Here is a 19,554-nt window from a genome sequence, read left to right on the forward strand (position 1 = left end):
TCACTTTAAGGTTGCTGGACTTTCTTTCCTATTGCTCCACTTCCTCTGTTTTCTGAAGATAAATAAGAAATGAGAGCCTGGAAATTCTCTTGAGAGGTCCTGCAGCTTGTTTGTTTTGTGAAAATAACTTCTTGTTATCTAATTTTGTTACACTTGTTAACAACAGCAGCAGCTTTCCCATAAAACTTGCCCCAAGTAAACTAACCACAGCTTTGAGAACTGAGCTGCAGAGCAGAGAAGATCATCTCAGAAACTTGAGGATGAAGTACTTTCTCCTGCCAACTCATTTAGCATTTATCTATAGCTTTGCACTAAGTAAACCTGTCCAGGTGTGTCCCTGCTCTCAGATGTTGAGAATTTACATTGCTGCTGCTGAGTTGCTCTGACTATCTTAAAATTAGTTACAGACTTTTAGTGCTGTGATTCTACATGACAGAAGTTTTCTGCTATGGAGATAAGCATGTATTAAAATATATGTGCTTTTCTTTTGCAGATAGCTACAAGAAACAATGACTTAGGTGAGTTTGATTGTAATTATTATACAAATAACTGTAGGTTTTGGTGGGGCTGCTTCTCTGTACCTCATTCTCATTATTTGGTATATTTTTACCTTTGAAAATATTTTCCAGCATCAGTGGAAAACAAATCACAGAATTCAGATGTGTTTTAAAGTTGCATTCAGTGTGATTACTTATGCTGTCATGATAAAGAAATTAAGAAGACTTATTGAGCAATTGCTACATGGAATGTTCTTTTCCATATGTAGCCTCGGCAAATCAGAATATTTTTCACTTTGATTTCTTTCCTGTGTGATATAAGGCACTTCCCTGTCTGCTGTACCCAAGACTATTGTACATTTTTGGCATAATAACCAATAGCTCTTGTCTGTGAGAAATGTATTCCAAGTATTTTGGAGTCAGAACTGAGAAGCATGTCACAATGTCTTATGTCAAAATAACAGTTAACCTGGAAATTAACAGCTTGCATGCATTCAATATGCATGATAAAAATAGTCATTTATTTTATATGATTCATCCCATTTTTACAGGTCAGTTATGATTTTTCTTTAATTCCATAAGCTCTAATGAAGAGAACAATGACTTAAAATACTTAGCCTTCCACTCTGAAGGCTCCCAAAGCTTCTTAAGCTAAAATATATTTAGTCACGACTTTGATTACAGCTGCACTATGACACCTATATTAATATTAATCCATTCTATCGAGGAAGCAAGGGAGACCTAACCAGTGTTAGCGTATTGTGAATGCTAGATTCAGTCAGTCTTAATTTACTCATCCTTTTTCACATTATTGGGAAATGGACTTCAGTGAAAGAAATTTCCAAAGGTACAAAAGCTTGGTTAGTGTCTACCTCTCATCTCCCTTTTACACATCTATTTGCCTTCTCAGTGCCTTGTATGTTCTTTATTTTCTTCATCTGCCAGGTGGTGAAATAGCTGTGTATGAAGGAGACATCCTCTTGAGAAGAGGACGACGCAGTGCAATTAACTGTGAGAGTTGTTTATGGCCCAAGTCACAAGATGGACTAGTCAAGGTTCCGATTAACATCTCTTCTGATTTCTGTGAGTGTATGCAAATGGATGCTGTAAAGTTAGCATTGATCTTCCAGTCCCTGTACTCTCTGTTAAAATGTTTCTGTGGCATGCACCAAAAGCAATCTTTGTCCAAATGAGAATTTATTGACACTTCTCTTTTGCTAATCTGTTAGCCCTGTGGCAGTTTGGCTAAGACTCCAAACATTTCAGTTACAGACACTTAAATATGTGGTTACTTGGGCAGTAGTTGTTATATAAATAGCAGCTAATTAATTTTAATTACAAATATTAGCTCATTCCTGCTAGCTACAATGCACTTTGATATTTAGCAAGTACAGAAGAAGAAATACAATTTTTTCACATTATGAATGTATTTTGTCAAAATTACCACTAGGAGCACTTTTTTGAACACTATAATTTTCTTTCAGATCTCTCATAGAAATATTCCCGCATTAGAAATCCTGTAGAGGCAAAAATGGAGGAAAAATCCTTGGAGATATTTTTTCCCTTATTGTTTCCCTCTAGTCAGTCAATAGCTCTGTCCTGTGCAAAAGGCTGCAGGACCAATGCCTGAATCTAGAAAATTTTGTTCCAGAAGACCATATGGGCTGTGCAGGTCTTCTGTCTCTCCCCTGCTGAGGCTTCTCTGGTCTGAGGCTTCCATACAGACCCCTCTTAAAAGATCTTACCTTAAGAGAAAATGGCATGAAATGAAATACAGCCTGTGCCTGATTCCCGTTCCTGAGGAAAGGGAATCCATGTTATCATTTGAGCTGAGGAGAGACCAGTCTTTGTGTTATCTAGGCTGCTTCTCGGTGTGCGTGCTTCCAGAACTGCAGCATATATTCTTGTGGTTAGGTCAAGGTTATTCCACCTACCTCCCTCTCTCCAAACATTAAAGATGGGGAAATTAAGATACAAATCAGTTGTAGATGATTCATAACTGAGGAAGCCAAATTAGGCTAAAATGTTCCAAAGTAGATAAACACTCCCATTTTTATTTGGTACGTGAATAGAAACACTGTGATCTTCAGAGCCTCTGAACGCTGGCTGTCCCAAGTGATTTCAAGGGCTGTGTTTATCTCTGATAAACAAAGTAGGTTTTTAGTGCTTAGCTACCATCAGACGGCTCATTTGGGATACTTTAATCCAATTATTCGTATCTGAAACTGTTTCATTTTTTCCGTTCTGTCTAATGGAAGAAACAATGCCAGTCTTTTGCTTTCCATCAGCTGTCTCCTATGGAATATGCATAAGGGCCAGCTATAATTCTTGCATCTCCCCTTAAAAGTCCAATCAACTTGAAGATCTCTGAAGGCTTTGTGCTCTTTTTTATTATACTTGTGTGATAAAAAGCTAACGAGTGCTGTGAAGTTTTAAAGGAATGCACCCCATCAATGCACCTTGGTTTTGATCAGCCAAGGAATATTTCTCCTGGCCCCTTTCTCTTTCTAGCAGTGACAGAGAGGTCTTGGATTGCTGATGCTCTGCAAGAGATCTCCACACTGACCTGTGTGCAGTTTGTAAATCGCACTACAGAAACAGACTATGTGTATGTTGAACGTGGGCAGAGGTAAGCTTCTTGTCTCCTGGGAGTGAAAGCACTCAAAAGGTCTTTCAGCTTCTTTTCTGTTTTGATCTGGCTTTAAGTAATTGCCCTTTTTTATCCTAGGAGTCAAGATTCAGAGAGCAGGTGCAATTTTTCATTTTTCTTTAGATATACTGGTAGTTACATCAGTTAATAGGCTGCAGGAATAAATATGCATGTAGAGTTAAAGATAATGGGGTATAATTAAAAATTATATATTTTCCTTAATTGGTGTAAAAAATTAAAGAAGTATAATTGTTTCAGGATCTTTGCTTAACTACTTAGCCATTTTAACATCTTAACCATTTAAAATTTGCCATACTCATCACAAAGGCTTTATTTCTCCCTCTGTGCAGTTTGGCAGCTTTTGGAAGCCTGGATATCTCATGCCAGTGACTATTTGCGTGTCCCCTTCTGTGGCTGCACATCTGGAGGCCCTTGGTGGCATAATCAGTACATCTATTTGTTTGTATTTGCTGAAAGTGATCATTTTGGTTATTGATTGCCTATTCTTAGCTGCTGGTCTTACTTTGGAAAAATTGGAGGACGTCAAGCAGTAGGCCTGGTGAAAAATGGTTGCATGGATAAAGGAGCAATTCAGCATGAAATGAGCCACGCACTGGGTTTCATCCATGAACAGGCACGGAGTGATCGGGACAAGTTTGTCAAGATTATGTGGGAACACATTGTCGCAGGTATGTCTAATAAATCTTACGAGAAAACATATACTTTCAGATAAAGGAGAACGTTTCTTCTGTGAACAGCCATGCAAATAAGAATCATGATTAATGCTGGCTGAATTGCAGCAGCAGCACATTGAGTGTGACGGAATTTCTCATTCAGTGTTTGCACTAGGGGAATTTCTGTGGCTACACCTACGTTATTGTGGTCCTCCAAGGCAGATGCAGCCTGAAAGTAGCTCTATGTTCTTATTTTGATTGCCATCTGGAGCCCAGACTCACCTTATATCCAAAATACCAAGATTATCAGGAATGCAGAATGTTCTTGCAAAGACTTAGCCAGGAAGCAAGACTATGGAAATTTTAGCTGAGGTGGTGTAAAAGGTGATATTCAGAGATCAAAGCAGGGAATCACACAGCAACTCTGTCTTAGGGAAAGCCATGGAAATAGGGAAGGCAACAGGTAGGCATCTTGGCACTGGCAGTGAGTGAAATGCATATAGCCTAAAATGTAGATGAACAAGGGACTCAATGCAGAGAGAATGGAAGCACATGCAGCCACAAGCATGTGCAAAATTCTGGGACCTGGCATGACGTGAGAGGAAGGACTGCAATTATTTCCTCCTTAAGGAGAGAATAATATATACTGCCATGAAAAGAAGGCGCAATGGGGAGCAATCAGGACTGGTAAATCTGTAGGGGTAAAACAAGTGAATGTTATTTAGGGAAAGGAATGCAGGATAAATAGTTTGGGCATGTGTTATTTGATCTGTGTGCTGGGAACATGGGGGCGTATGCAGACCTCTAGGCTCTGGGGAGGGGAGGGTAGAGTGAATGGTAGGAGGTCCCAGGGAAAGCGAGAAAGTGGTACATAAAAGGAAAGTAGGGGAAGAAAGGATGCAAGGAATCACTTCTCAGCTATGAGAGAGCTGGACAACCCACAACAATTATAAGAAGATAATAGTGTACTTTGTTCATTATAGAAAATAATAGTAAATGAGGCTAGACAATTGAATACCAAATTCTAGTCTCTTCAACAAATAAGATATTCAACTCTTCAATGTCATGCACAGCTGAAAAGATATCTATCTTTTTCTCCAGATAGAACTTGACTGTTTTTATTGCAAATTCGTAACACACCGTTCTCCAAACTTTTTTCAGCTATTCCCATAATATCCTAAGTAAATTCCATTTGTGCTGTTCTTTATTGAGGTTTCAGCTCTAGTGTTAAGGTGTAATTTTGCTCTGAATTGTTTGCCATTGTACAACAAGGGTGTGTCGTGTTTGAAATGCTAGCAAAGGATGTGCTAGGAAAGAGGAGTTGAAAACATGAAGTTATACCAAAGATACTAGACACACATAAAATCTTACACTAGTTTTGCAGGGGGAAGTCCACAGGTTCAGATGTCATCATTCCTAGAGGATAGAGATGTAACCAAGCTCTGATTCAGGCACAGTATCATGAAAAGAGGGAAGAGGTGAAGAAGACGAGACTACGCAAAAGGAGATGGGGTATATCTTCAGTGTTTTAACAGCATTCACCAGGAGTGGAGGCTGCCATGGTTGGCATGACAAGCAAGTTAGAATGCAGAGTGTGTGCAGCACAAGCACTGTAGGGAAAAAATGCAAAGATATGCAGGGAAAAGGAAATGAAGAAACACAGCTATGTTCATGAGGACTGTTAGTGTACATCTCCTGTACAAACACGCTGCTGTTAACAGTGCTGATATCAGAGCTCCCCCTGACCTCAGTGGTGCAGAACTAGACCTCAAGACCTTTTGCAGCTTCCCAGCTCTCCCACACAAGCTATTTTTCTCTTGCCAGGACTGCAATACTGTGGATGTTTGCTGGATTTTGTTTTTACCCAGCAATTCACTTTGGAAGCCATCCTACTTCTTTGTTTTGACAAAATGCAGCCTGATAGGTTGCTGTCCACTTAGCTATTTGAAACTCCACTTGTTTTTCCCAAACTTTTGAGGAAAAAAAACCTGTATTCAGAGTCTTCAGCCAAAGCTTCTTTTTCAGCTCTTCTGAGTCATTACACTTAGATTCTGGCAGAGGCGGCTTTGGGATTTTTTTTGAGTGGAAAAGATGGGTTAAGTCCCCACACGTGTGCAGGTCTAGACAGCCAAAGCTCTCTTGCGTGTCGTGAGGCAGATACTAGTTTGCTGGCAGCGTCTCTGTCCAGCCAGGCTGCGACTTTTTCTTTTTTAGCAAACCAATTCAGCAAAGCATTTATGTGCCAAACAGTAGCCATATGCTTAAATGTTTCACTGCATTTGAACTGTGTTCTCTGTTCATCACCTCAAAAGAAGCTGTGCACTTGCTGATAATTCTTTCTGAAGTCAGAATAGCAGATAACAGGAACTGAGATAAAAACCTAACAGAGTCAGGAAAGCCAGTGCTGTTGAGAAGAAGTTTGAACCTTAACTGAGTTTTTGAGCTATGAAAAGCTCCAAAGTCATGCTTATCCCCAAACTTTCTATAACTCAGGATTTCAAAGCTTCTCTTTACATTTCCTAGCCCTCATTGGGACCAGTGATGAAGGACATTACTGGAAGAAACTGGCTCTGATTGCAAGCTTGCTGGCCAAGTTGTGCAGACTCCAGAGATTTTTCTGACTAGTGTCCAACGCTGAACTCTTTGTCCAGATGGTCTGTGGTTTACAAAACATTAGTTACAATAATGAAGGTACAGATGTTCAACTGGAAAGGAGTGCTCAGTTGTTACGGCATTAGCCTCAAGGCCAGGCTGACTGTATTCAGCTCCCTCCTCTGACACACCTTGCTTGCCTGTCTTACGATGGACAAGAGACCCAGTGTGCAGTTCGTATGCATGATCTCCAGTCAATGGAGAGAAATAGGTGCCTTGAAATTAAATTCCTCCCAGCTGTGTCTCTCTTTCTCTCTCTCTCCTCCAACTATCCTGGGAGCCTTGATGAATAGCTTCAGTGCCTAACTTAGAGAAAAAAAGCTAAGTGACATGAATTCTGGTCTGTGTCTCTGGGGCCCAGTCCTGTATCAGTGTAATGCTTTCTTACATCATATGGGCTTTTAAAGACTAAACAGATGAAAAGCAATGAGATGCTCAGCAGCTATTATGAGAGGGGCTATATCAGCAGCTATATTCAGACAGAATGTTTCTAGCTGATCTTACTGAGTGCCCTTGCTTCATGGGAGTCGTATCACTTCACTGGAGTCACTGCTGATGGGTTTGACCAGAGACAAAGCCAGAACATGGCTGATAACATGTCCTTTGGTGTGAGTAACAGGCAAAATGTATCCCTTTCTTTTGTGGTCTTATAACCCTTTGGTGGAAGAACTCAGCAAGACAGGTTGGTGGTCACCCACACATACCTGTGAATTTTTGATCTAGATGGTTACCCAGATTTCCCTCTGGATGGATGCAGCTTTGAGGAGATATGTTGGATGCTTATAATGTTCAAGATAATGCACTGAAATCTATTTGGAGACACCCTAATGAAAATGGACAGATGAATACCTTCACTTGAAGAGTGGAATGGATTTATTGATTATAATGAAACTTTGACTTATTTGATTTTGTTTATATTCTGAAACCTACTAGACTGAGTGAAAATGGGTTCCCATGGGCTTCAAAAGGCTCTGGTGTTTTTGATAGATCCAAGAGCTCATGAGAACAAGTATTTGTATCCTAAGTTACTCTTAGGATTATGACAGCAGGCAGTGCACTATTAGAGCAGCAATAATTGTTCTGACTGAAATGTTGCCTTCCTACCTTACAGGGGAACAAGGGAACTTTGGAAAAGTGAATTCCAAAAACCTGGGCCTTCCCTATGACTACTCTTCAGTGATGCACTATGGCGCGTAAGTTGTTTTCTGAGATTTCTTTCCTAAGGAGCAAACAGCTTTCAGATCTTCAGCTCAGATCTATGAAGAAGGAATTGGTTTGTGCGGGGAATGACGTTTGCTGTTCACTTAAAATTGAGTGAATGGACATAATTAAGGGTAAGCTTACTTCCTTTGTCAGCAGGATTCATTGAAAACAGAGTTGATATGGATAGAAGAAAAAATTAGGACAATGTTTTCTTTCACTGTACTCCTGTCTCTTGCTAGAAGCCTTTGATGTGGCTATGGTCCAAAGTCTATCTCTACTGATATCTCTACTGATCTAAAACAGTTCTGAAGTCTAAATGATTTCATTAATGTAGTAACAGCTGATCATAGACAACAATATTTACATACAGAGAGAAGAAAGATGGAATTTTTTTATATCATTAAGATGTTGTGTGCTGCCTCATATTCATCTGGGAACACTGTCTAAGGTTGCATTTTAGTCCATAATGTACAAGCTTGTGTCATGTACCTTCTCCTTTATTTCCAGTAGCAAGTAACAACAAAACCATGAAATAAAACTTGTCTAGTAGGAGGCAGGAAATAGCAGATAGCAAATAAACAATTAGTAACTGAGACAGAACTACTCCTGCTTCTCTGCCTCTGGAACCATGAAGGTTTTACCAGGACATTGGTGAAAGCTTTCCTCACTGGGGACAATGCAGCTTTTTCTTGTTTCTTGCTTTGAGCTGATGCACACAAAATGGCTGCCATGCTGCCCCTCTTCAGGGAAGACTAACTGGTCTGAGAAGTTTCTTGCCTTTTTCCATTGAAATTCTGTGCATGTTGTACATGAATAAGATTATGCAGTTGAAGAACTTCACTGTTTAAGAGAAGTGATCTAGAAATGTGATTTCCTTATTTCTACAGGTATGATTTCTCCAGCACTCCAGGGAAACCAGCTATCGTACCAGTTCCTGAACCTTCTATACCGATTGGGCAGAGAGAAGGGCTCAGTAACTTGGATGTAGCTAAAATCAACAAGCTCTACAAGTGCAGTAAGTGCTGTAGATAGAATGCATGTGAATCCTTATACAGCTGATGTCTGTAGGCACTGTCACGGCATCCCCCAAAGGAACTCAGCCCACAGCCTACATCTCTCCCTCACCCTACAAGAGGGCTGGTATGCATGTGGAAACAGACCTGTCCCTGTGACAAGCTGCTGCCTTCTTGGAAAAGACAATTTACTTTCAGTAATTCACTGTCATTCTGAGTTATCCTCACCTAGTCCCTGCTTTTTGACATAAGCAAAACCCATCAGAGAAATCATGGTTGCTACCTGTGTCTACTTCTCATTTCATGAAAGCTCTGAAGGTTGCAAAGCATGTAAGCTATCCTCAGCCATGATTATAGCTTAGTGCCAGCATCAGTAGTGCCAGCAAGTTTGTGATTTCTTTCAATAAGAAGATGACTGCAGGGCTGTAAGTATGGGTGCCATTTAGGCTGATCAGACCATCTCTTTGAGGGGAATTCCCCAGGCTTTTTGTATAGTTATCTACTTCCTTGTCCCATTGTCACTGTTTAAAGCTGGGCCGGCTATTAAACCTGTGGCAGATGCTCTCTGTTAACCCTCCCCCCCTCCCCCCGCCCCGAAGGGAAAAGGGAGAGAGACCTATGGGTTGGAAAGTTAAAACAGTTTTAATAAACTATAATAATGAAAAAGAGTATAATAATAATATTGGAATAATCAAATATATACAAATATATACAAAACCAAGATCGAGCTCCCCCGATGTCGGTCACCTCACCACCGGCACTGCAGGGCAGGCTCCAGGAAGGCCCAGGCTGGGCCCAGCGACAGACGGGAACTGGATTCAGGGATGCACGGGTTGGGATTGGGGGCAGCAGGAAAACAGACAGAGTCCTCTTGGGTCACCGGCCATAGCAAAAGGGCGAGAAGGGAAAAGAAAGGGCCGAAGGCTCAAGCAGGCCAAAGGCCCAAGCAGGCTCGAGCTGGCTCAAGCAGGCAAAGCAGACCAAGACCCTCGTGATCCCCCCACTTTATACTGAGAATGACGTGTATGGGATGGAATACCTTCGTTGGTCCATTTTGGGTCACCTGCCCTGTCCGCTTCTCCCTGCAGGTGCGACCCCCCTGCGGCTCTTCACTCATAAGCCGTAAGGAATTTAGCAGTGACCTTGGTTTCTCTAAGAATAAATACAGCAAGAGCCTTTCTGCATAACATCCCTACCGGTGCCTCAGTGATAACTACAAACTTCAAGTGTTATCAGTCCTAGAAGCAGACACTGTCTGCAAAACACGCAGTTAGTTTCAGAAAGTGCAGTTACTTAGAGGAGACTTAGCTGAAAGTAAAAATCACTGAAAGGAAAATTGGCCTGGTTTAGGCCAAACCAGGACACCCATCCATTTCTTAACTCATTACTGTGGTGTCTTAAGGTGTAGAAATACCTGGCATTCCTCTGTAGCAGGAACTTTTCAGTTGAGATGCATAAAACACAGGTAAAACACCAGATGTGCTCCTGCAATGCACAGGTTTTGCCTTGACTCCCAATACATAGGCTAATTGATTTATATGGTATTTGACTTTTCTGAGACATTATTCAATTTGTTTCCACCAAAACAGCGAGAAACATTAACATGGCCTAAATATTAGTGTACCAAATTCTGCTCTGAATTGTTATAACTTAGTTAAATAAACATCAGTAATTAGTCAGAATCAGCATTCCTTCAGTTGGATCGTTAGGTACAGAAATTGTTGCTGAGAGTGGTTCCTCCCAAATTCTTAACTTCAGATAAGATGTGTTTACAATTTAAGTAAGTGTCTGTCGTGGTCTCAAAGATAGCGATAACAGTATTTAATATTTATTCTTGACAGTGGGGCCGGGAGTGAATCACACTTCAATACCATTATTATGTAACTTCATAATTAGATCTATATGTTTTGGAAGAAAAGGGCTAAATTTAAAAAACAGGAGGAAAAACTCAGGTGTGAAAAAAAAAGGACAAAAAGTCTGGTTGTCTCAGGGAAAGTAGGGAGCAAGAGAAAAATGTCATAAATTCATATGTTCAGATGTCATATATTCATATTTTGTAATCTGGGGAGTTACACATAGTGCAATAAATGAAGACTACCTGTGGAAAGACAAAAGACAGATGAGATCAGACTTTGTATACCACTCACTAGGTCTGTAGCTTGACTTCAGTGCTCTCTGTTATTGTTTTCCCCCAGTGACTGCCCCTCTTTGCTTTGACAGAATCTAGTTTTCAAGTTTGAGTTTTGCATACACTTATGAATACACACACATTTGCTGATGGGAATTGATGTACTGATGTCATTGAAACTACTCCTGTGATTGAGGTTAAGGAAGTTCATGAAAGATCCATGCCTTTTTTAGTAAACTCAAATATGTGAGTGAAGCCCTGCTGTCTTTAAAAAAAACGTTAGTAGCTGAAGCAGGTAAGTACCTTAACTAGCTTTATTTCACTTGCAGGTTTTGAATAACTTTTACACTAGGAACATCAACACAATTGTAAGCATTGTAATTCCTTTCTCTTTTACAAGCTTGACTGATGCAAATGGTTGGAGAGATTTGTCAGGCATTTCTGGAAGATTTTTGTGCAGTTTTCATTCTCTTCAATACTGTTTGGTTCTTCCCTTCAGATTGCTGTAGCTCTGTGTTGCCTAAATCCAAAGGCTCGTTCTCCTCTGTCAATTACCCATCCCCATATCCGAACAATAGCAACTGCCTGTGGTTGATCCGCATCCGTCGAAGTAAGGTAATTTTTATTAGGAGAAAAAAGGTTTGAATCACAGTGTCAAGGCTACACAGCATTATTTCATTATTATGACTGTCCTCTGGGAGTCATTTTCATGGACCAAGACATTTATTTTGTTACACGGTGAATGAAAAGACAGTCTCAGTAATAGGGTAGCTAGGTGAAATTCTATGCTCTTTTTATACAGAAAGTAAAAGTTCAGTGATACATGGATAGTAAAATGAATATGAAGTCCTAGTTCACTTCATAACAATTGGATGGTTTGAGTCTTTCCCTGTGTATAGCATTAAACCCAACATCTATTTTCTTGTTTCTCAAGATTTTCTTGCAGTTTGAGGCTTTTGATCTCCAACCCTCCTCAGACTGTTCTTCTGACTATATAAAAATTTACAATGGAAACAGCAAGAATTCCCCTGTCTTGCTGGACAAATACTGTGGGAAGGGGCCACTGCCCTCCTTAGTGGCATCTGGATCAACAATGCTGGTGGAGTTTGCAAGTGATGAGAGCATTACAGCCACAGGATTCAGAGCCTCCTACAACAGGGGTATGAACACTCCTTTACAGAGCTTGGAGAACAGCATTAATGGTATTTGTATGGAAGAACTGAAAATTTTGAACATGTGGTCCAGAGTAGGTTTTTTTCTGTGTTATTCTTTACACTTCCATAGCAATTGCTAATGCAGAAGGCTAGGCAATGATGGGGCTGAAGGTTAGCAGGAAACAGAAAATGGGATGTTGCATGGGTCTCATGTTAGTAATCCTGAGAACCCACTCACATTCTTCTGAGAGCCTCTGCTAGGCTTCTTCACATCTTTAGAACAATTTCTTTAAATAAAAACAATGCAGCAATTGTAACTAATAGGAGCAGTGAACTGCAGAACTCAATGAGAAATCTCAACCAATGAGAGGTAAACCCAGTATCTGGGCAATATGGTATTCAAGGTTTTGTGGCATTTTATGCAACGGGAGAGGTACTAACCTTGGGTACCTTACACTTTGTGAATTAAAGGCTTTTGTTATGTTACATGAAACACAGTAGTTACTGTAGTCACTTGAGGGGTGTCTGTTTTACGAACATACACATGCATTATGGACGGTTGGATAAAATTCTGTTGTGCTGCAACATGCTTTCAGTTAGAAGGCAGTAGCCCAAATAACTTGTTATTGCCTTATTTATTTCAACTCAAAATACAAACTTTTTAAAAGCGTAAATTGAAGAAGTCTTAGAAATGTGTCATTTTTACTCTTTTTGCATTAGTCTTGATGGAGCCATTTCTAGATAACATTAGATCTAGCTTGATAATGCAATGTTGAATACTTGAGCTAGTTCTTTTCTGAAAGTGTGGTAAGTTAGTACCACTAGAATGCTATGCTAATGTGGTAACACTCAATTGCAAGACAGATACAGCTTTAGATACAGCTGTTTCCTGTCCTCCAAGGGTTATTTAGCAGCCATGTTTTTGGTTCCGTCAGTACAGCTGCTGATACAAATACTAAGCAAAGAAATAAAATATTTCAGCAGTAGATTTTCATGGTAGCACGCTTTTTCTTGGTTTGAAGAAAGAATACAATAAGCAAGCTCACCTCTACTGCCAAAATACTCTTGTTAACATGCCTTTCTCTGTTTTTCTCCTTTACTCCTCAGTGAATTGTGGAGATACTTTCACAGACTCAAATGGAGTCATCACCTCTCCAAACTACCCCAATAAATACCCCCAAAACCGAGCATGCTTCTGGGTCATCAGTTCTCCAGTAGGATACAAGGTATGGCACAGATGAATTCATTTGTGGGTTGCATTAGTGTTCTCTAATGGAATCATTTTTTGCCTTGGAGAATAACAGCTGTAATGTCACTTTTTGAGCAGGCATTCTCAGAGTAAAACTCTGAACACAAAAACCCAGTTTAAGAACTTGTGCTGGATCTTGGTATCTGAGGTGTTCAGCAAGGGAGAACCTTTACACATGTGTGTGAACTCTCGTGAATTTAGCTTGTACCAGTATCACAGAATCACAGAATGTTAGGGATTGGAAGGGACCTCAAAAGATTATCTAGTCCAATCCCCCTGCCAGAGCAGGATTGCCTAGACCATATCACACAGGAACGCGTCCAGGCGGGTTTTGAATGTCTCCAGAGAAGGAGACTCCACAACCTCTCTGGGCAGCCTGTTCCAGTGTTCAGTCACCCTCACTGTAAAGAAGTTTTTCCTCATATTTATGAGGAACCTCCTGTGTTCCAGCTTGCACCCATTGCCCCTTGTCCTGTCAAGGGATGTCACTGAGAAGAGCCTGGCTCCATCCTCTTGACACTTGCCCTTTACATATTTATAAACATTAATGAGGTCACCCCTCAGTCTCCTCTTCTCCAAGCAAAAGAGACCCAGCTCCCTCAGCCTCTCCTCATAAGGGAGATGCTCCACCCCCTTAATCATCTTCGTGGCTCTGCACTGGACTCTCTCTAGCAGTTCCCTGTCCTTCTTGAACTGAGGGGCCCAGAACTGGACACAATATTCCAGATGCGGCCTCACCAGGGCAGAGTAGAGGGGGAGGAGAACCTCTCTTGACCTGCTAACCACACCTCTTCTAATACACCTCAGGATGCCATTGGCCTTCTTGGCCACAAGGGCACACTGCTGGCTCATGGTCATCCTGTTGTCCACTAGGACCCCCAGGTCCCTTTCCCCTCCGCTGCTCTCCAACAGCTCTGTCCCCAACTTGTACTGGTACATGGGGTTGTTCTTGCCCAGATGCAGGACTCTACACTTGCCCTTGTTACATTTCATTAAGTTTCTCCCTGCCCAACTCTCCAGCCTGTCTAGGTCCCTCTGAATGGCTGCGCAGCCTTCCAGTGTGTCAGCCACTCCTCCCAGTTTTGTGTCATCAGCGAACTTGCTGACAGTGCACTCTATTCCCTCATCCAAGTCATTAATGAATATATTGAATAGTACTGGTCCCAGTACCGACCCTTGAGGGACTCCGCTAGACACAGGCCTCCAACTGGACTCTGTCCCATTGACCACCACTCTCTGGCTTCTTTCCTTCAGCCAGTTCACAATCCACCTCACTACCCAATCATCCAGACCACACTTCCTCAGTTTAGCTGCGAGGATGCTGTGGGAGACCGTGTCAAACGCTTTACTGAAATCAAGATAGACCACATCCACAGCTTTACCATCATCTATCCACCGGGTTATGTCCTCATAAAAGGCTATCAGGTTGGTTAAGCATGACTTCCCCTTGGTGAAGCCATGCTGAGTGCCCCTAATGATCCCCCTATCCTTGATGTGCCTAGAGACAGCACCAAGAACAAGTTGTTCCATCACCTTTCCGGGGATGGAGGTGAGGCTGACCGGTCTATAGTTACCCGGGTCCTCCTTCTTGCCCTTTTTGAAGACTGGAGTGACATTCGCTTTCCTCCAGTCCTCAGGCACCTCTCCCGTTGCCCACAACTTAGCAAAGATGATGGAGAGTGGCCTAGCAATGACTTCCGCCAGCTCCCTCAGCACCTGCGGGTGCATCCCATCAGGGCCCATGGATTTATGGACGTCCAGGTTGCTTAATTGGTCCCTGACCCAGCCCTCATCTACCAAGACAGATTCCTCCTCTATCCTGACTTCTTCTGGGGCCTCAGGAGTCCGGGGCTCCTCAGGACAGCCTCCAGCAGTATAGACAGAGGCAAAGAAGGCATTCAGTAACTCTGCCGCCTTTGCATCCTCTGTCTCCAGGGCCCCCACCTCATTCATCAGTGGGCCTACATTGCCTCTAGTGTTGGCTTTACCTGCAATGTATTTGAAGAAGCCCTTTCTGTTGTCCTTGACCTCTCTTGCAAGGTTTAATTCCAAGGAGGCCTTAGCTTTCCTAGTTGCCTCCCTACATCCTCTGACAACAGACTTATATTCCTCCCAAGTGGCCAGCCCCTCCTTCCATGATCTGTACACCCTCTTCTTCCACTTGAGTTTGCCCAGCAGTTCCCTGTTTAACCATGCAGGTCTCCTGGAACCCTTCCTTGACTTCCTACCTGCTGGGATGCTCTGATCTTGAGCTCAGAAGAAGCAGTCCTTGAATGCTAACCAACTATCTTGGGCGCCCTTACCTTCTAGTACCCTGTCCCATGGGATTTCCCCTAGCAATTGCTTGAAAAGGCCAAAGTTGTCCCTACTGAAGTCCAGGGTTATGATTCTGCTAGCTATTCTGTTCCTGCCACATGAGATCCTGAACTCTACCATCTCATGGTCACTACAACCAAGGCTGCCCTCAACCTTCACCTCTTCAACCAGACCCTCCTTGTTAGTGAGGATAAGATCCAGCAGCGCTCCTCTCCTAGTTGGCTCATCCACCATTTGCATCAGAAAGTTATCATCAATGCACTGGAGGAACCTCCTGGACTGAGGATGGCTGGCTGAGTAGGCCTCCCAGCAAATATCAGGGTAGTTGAAATCCCCCATGACAACCAGGCCCTGTAATTGCGAGACTGCTCTCAGCTGCCTGTAGAAGGCCTCATCACCCTCCTCATCCTGATCCTGTGGCCTGTAATAGACACCCACAACAGTATCACCCCTGCCAGCCTGCCCCTTAATTCGCACCCACAAACTCTCAGCTCGCTCCTGATCCGCCCCTGGACAGAACTCAATACATTCTAGCTTCTAGTAGGCTTTGTTCAGAATAATCCCTAGGTAAGAGTTTCCACTAGAAAACTGAAACATTGCACAGGTGCTGTTTTTATATTTTTCTAGAGAAAAGAATTTAAAACATACGAGATCAATCTTGTCCCTTGCTTCTCCTTCCAATCCAAATGCTGATGGAACTAAGCAAATAATTTGCTACTAATTTGCATTACAATATGGGATCAGGATGTGGTGCAAACACATAATAAAAAACGGTGCTTGCACATAAGGAATTTAGACTATTTATGCTTGCTCCATACAAAGAGTAAGAGAAAAGGATATAAATTGGAAGCAAAGTGCTTTGGTTGTATTTTCTCCAGATATCTCTCAAAATGTTATCCTTTGAGCTGGAAGATAGTGACAGATGCATCTATGACTACTTGCTTATCCATGATGGAAGCCGACCTACATCACCTGCAGTTGGCCCTTACTGTGGGACAGTGAAGGTTGCAGACTTTACTTCCACTGGGAACTTTGTGCTGGTTGAATTTCACAGTGATACAGTTTGGGAGTTGCCTGGATTCGTGATGAGTTATACGTTTGGTAGGTAGCACTATACAGATGGAAGTTGAAAGCACAGAATGAAAGTATGAGACCGGCTAGCCACAGGTAAAAGTCAAGATGCCACCAATTTCAGCAAAAAATATAGCTCCCTGACACCTTTAACAAGCTTGAAGCTTGATATCTTAGTCTTACGTCTACAGTGGTGTAATTTGCATGGTGAATTATGGACAAAAATGTTCCTGCCCATGGGATGCTTCTGTCTGAAACTGTAAGCTTTTTTTATAATATTCTCGTTGCTGGTGTTGCATGGTGAAATACAATAGCAGAACTGAAACTATGTAAGCAGATTTTCAAGAACTTTTCGTGTTAGAAACTGTGCCCATAAAAATTTCAGAATATGGGTATGTAGCAACTTTAACCTGTATTCTGACGAAGGTTATTACCCAACCCTAACGTGCATTCCAGTATGCATACAGAAAACCCTTCAGACACGTGTTTGTTTATGCTTTGCAGCCAAGCTCACTTACACAGTTCATACAGGCACCTTAGCTTAGCCTGGAAATCACCACTTTACACTGAAGGTGCTAATGAGGATGTTTGTACAGCATCTCAACTCAAAGAACTGCACTACTCCTCTGTGAGATGAACGAGGTCTGGGAACAGATTTACTAAAGAAATGATTAAGAGTGGCAGGAACAAGCAGTGAGGGAGACGGAACGGAGTGAAGCACCTATTGTTGCCACTTTGCTGCAGCCTGAGTCAGGTATTGAAATTGTCCATGGGGTATTACCAAAATATTTTTTAAAAATGAGGCCTGAAAACCGATTGCAAAGTCCACTGAATGTAAATGGAGCCAGTAACTTTGGAGAACATATTAGGTGTGAAGTACCTTGTCTGTAGTGAGAAATCTTCCACCTCTGAGAAGATGTCTGAAGAGAAGAAAGAAGTCACCACTGTAGACAGCTAACACTTTGCCTTGACTTGATGTATTCAGAACTAAATGCCAGTGCCAAAGTGGAAGATGCCAAAATGTAATAAATAACAAAAGTTCTTGCTGCAATTATGCGTTTGTGAACAAGAGCACGTAGAAAATGCCCATTTGCTTTCCTGGTGGTAGGAAGGCAGCCAAGAAAATTTTGAATGCTGACTTGGTTTGGGGTTGTTTTTTTTTAAGGATCTGTAATGTTTTCCTTTTTAAGCACTGGTTAATTTTCACCCTCAGAAGAATGATAATTGATCAGTTGTGGACATCAGGGTCTACAGCTTGCTTGCATCATGGTGGGAAAGTGCATGCGCAGCCGGCAACTCTGTAGTTCTTACAAGCTCCTGTCTTCTGGCTATAAAAAGTATTCCTTCATTTAATTTGGCTCACTATTTAGATTGGCACCTCTTTGGAGGATGTAACAATTTCAGCAGCATGGGAGAAAATTAAACTCTGTTTCTATTTTTAGCCTCAACTTCAGACTGTACAAAAGCTAATTCTTCTCCCTGAGTCTGAGGACTTTCATGGGAGGTGCAAAAGTAATAACCCCGTGATAACTGTTATTGTATACAAAGTTGACTGGGTCTCTATTCTAAATATACAGTGCTGAACAGCTTTGTCACCTGAGTATTACTTTAGATTCCCTTCCCATGGCCTGATGTGGGGCTCTACATAGGTCCAATGTTTTAGATGTTCACCCATATTTGGTAAAGGAGCATGAACAACATGTTCAAACAGCAGTGTGCCGCATATAGGAATATTAGTCTTGCAACCTGTCCCTAGAAATACGGTTTTAAGTGGGAGTCTGAGACATGGCAATGTGACTTGATCAGGGTGCTTTATTTGTAAGCAAGCTCTTCCTGCAGGCAGGTTGTAGGCCCAAAGAGCACGCAGCCTGGCTAAAGGCTCCAATCTAATTTGTTTTGAAAACATTAATTCAACAGTAATGATGTAGAAATGTATTCCTAAATGTACACACAGGCAGAAATATAATGTGATGAATAAGTTCTGTCTTTCATATGAAAGGCTTTTCAGTCTGACATCTCAAGGTTCCGCTTTTCATGAGTTCTGTTAGGGGTCCTTGTTAACTGCTTTTGTTAAGGGATATGCATGTTAGCTGGAGCTTCCACACATGTTCCAAACCACCTCCTGACCCTCTGCAGACATGAAAACCTTCAGCTTTCCTCTAATTAGTGCTAAAATCTCTGGTTTCCTGCCAGCAGTGTCCACTTTAGTTATACATTACTCATCTATAATTCTGTGGCCCACCAAACAGGAAAATGCAAGATACAAAACATCCTGATGAATGGTATCGTTCTTGTAATGACTGCTGCTTATTTTCACCCACAGTTAGTTGTGAATCTTAAATGGAGAAGCTGTAGAATTCACAAACCCTGCTAAGAGCTTACATGTACCCAACTGCACAGTGTAAGGGGACTTGCATCTAACAGACAATAATCCTCCCACAACAGGCATTGCCCATATATAAAAATTATTTATAAGCCTGCTATTAACATTCATATTCTGAGATATATGAATTAAGAATGACCAGCCAGTAGACACAACGGACAGTATAGCCAAAAGTTTAGGATTCAAATACCACCATAGAAGGATTTTGAGCGGTTCTAATGAAAGTTCAACATTCACTTAACACACCTTTGAAATCCAACATTTAAGGATTTAACCTTAAAAGCCAGAGGTATCTAGCAGTGATCAATATATATGTGTTCCCATATACGTACATACCTCATGACACAAGCAGGTATTACCTTAATTGTGCACAAAACCAGATCTGTGCTAAGAGACCCAGTTCCACAAACCTCTGTGTGTGGAAGAGACAGGAGTGTTTGTCTCCATGTATTCCAATCTTACCTGCTTTGGGACTGTCCAGGTTCCTATCTGGGAGGCAAATCAGGGCTTTCAAGTGGTATGCTTTTGTAATCTGTAAGAACCAGAACAGAGATCTGTCAATTA

At 41.7% G+C, this 19,554-nt stretch overlaps 2 protein-coding genes across 2 annotated transcripts in view; both read left to right on the top strand.

Annotated features, from left to right (window-relative positions):
• FREY1 (Frey regulator of sperm-oocyte fusion 1) overlaps positions 1-19,554 on the top strand; it is a 433,428-nt gene that overhangs the window by 369,966 nt on the left and 43,908 nt on the right. The gene's annotated exons all lie outside the window — the stretch shown is intronic.
• Positions 261-16,745, top strand: LOC137662694 (embryonic protein UVS.2-like). Its single transcript, XM_068399352.1, has 11 exons — positions 261-329; positions 494-518; positions 1,443-1,580; positions 3,009-3,126; positions 3,658-3,836; positions 7,585-7,666; positions 8,564-8,691; positions 11,317-11,432; positions 11,752-11,977; positions 13,079-13,197; positions 16,415-16,745. The coding sequence occupies exons 1-11, from the start codon at positions 261-263 to the stop codon at positions 16,643-16,645; spliced, it is 1,431 nt and encodes a 476-aa protein (XP_068255453.1). The 3' UTR covers positions 16,646-16,745.

The sequence above is a fragment of the Nyctibius grandis genome, chromosome 4, assembly GCF_013368605.1.
Source record: "Nyctibius grandis isolate bNycGra1 chromosome 4, bNycGra1.pri, whole genome shotgun sequence".
Classification (NCBI taxonomy): Eukaryota; Metazoa; Chordata; class Aves; order Nyctibiiformes; family Nyctibiidae; genus Nyctibius; species Nyctibius grandis.

Excerpts from the sequence above, each read along its gene's own strand:
- LOC137662694 (XM_068399352.1), top strand. The coding sequence starts at position 261 with ATGAAGTACTTTCTCCTGCCAACTCATTTAGCATTTATCTATAGCTTT. Across the intron at positions 8,692-11,316 it reads CAACAAGCTCTACAAGTGCA|ATTGCTGTAGCTCTGTGTTG; the intron begins GTAAGTGCTGTA and ends TCTTCCCTTCAG. Across the intron at positions 11,978-13,078 it reads CAGAGCCTCCTACAACAGGG|TGAATTGTGGAGATACTTTC; the intron begins GTATGAACACTC and ends TTTACTCCTCAG.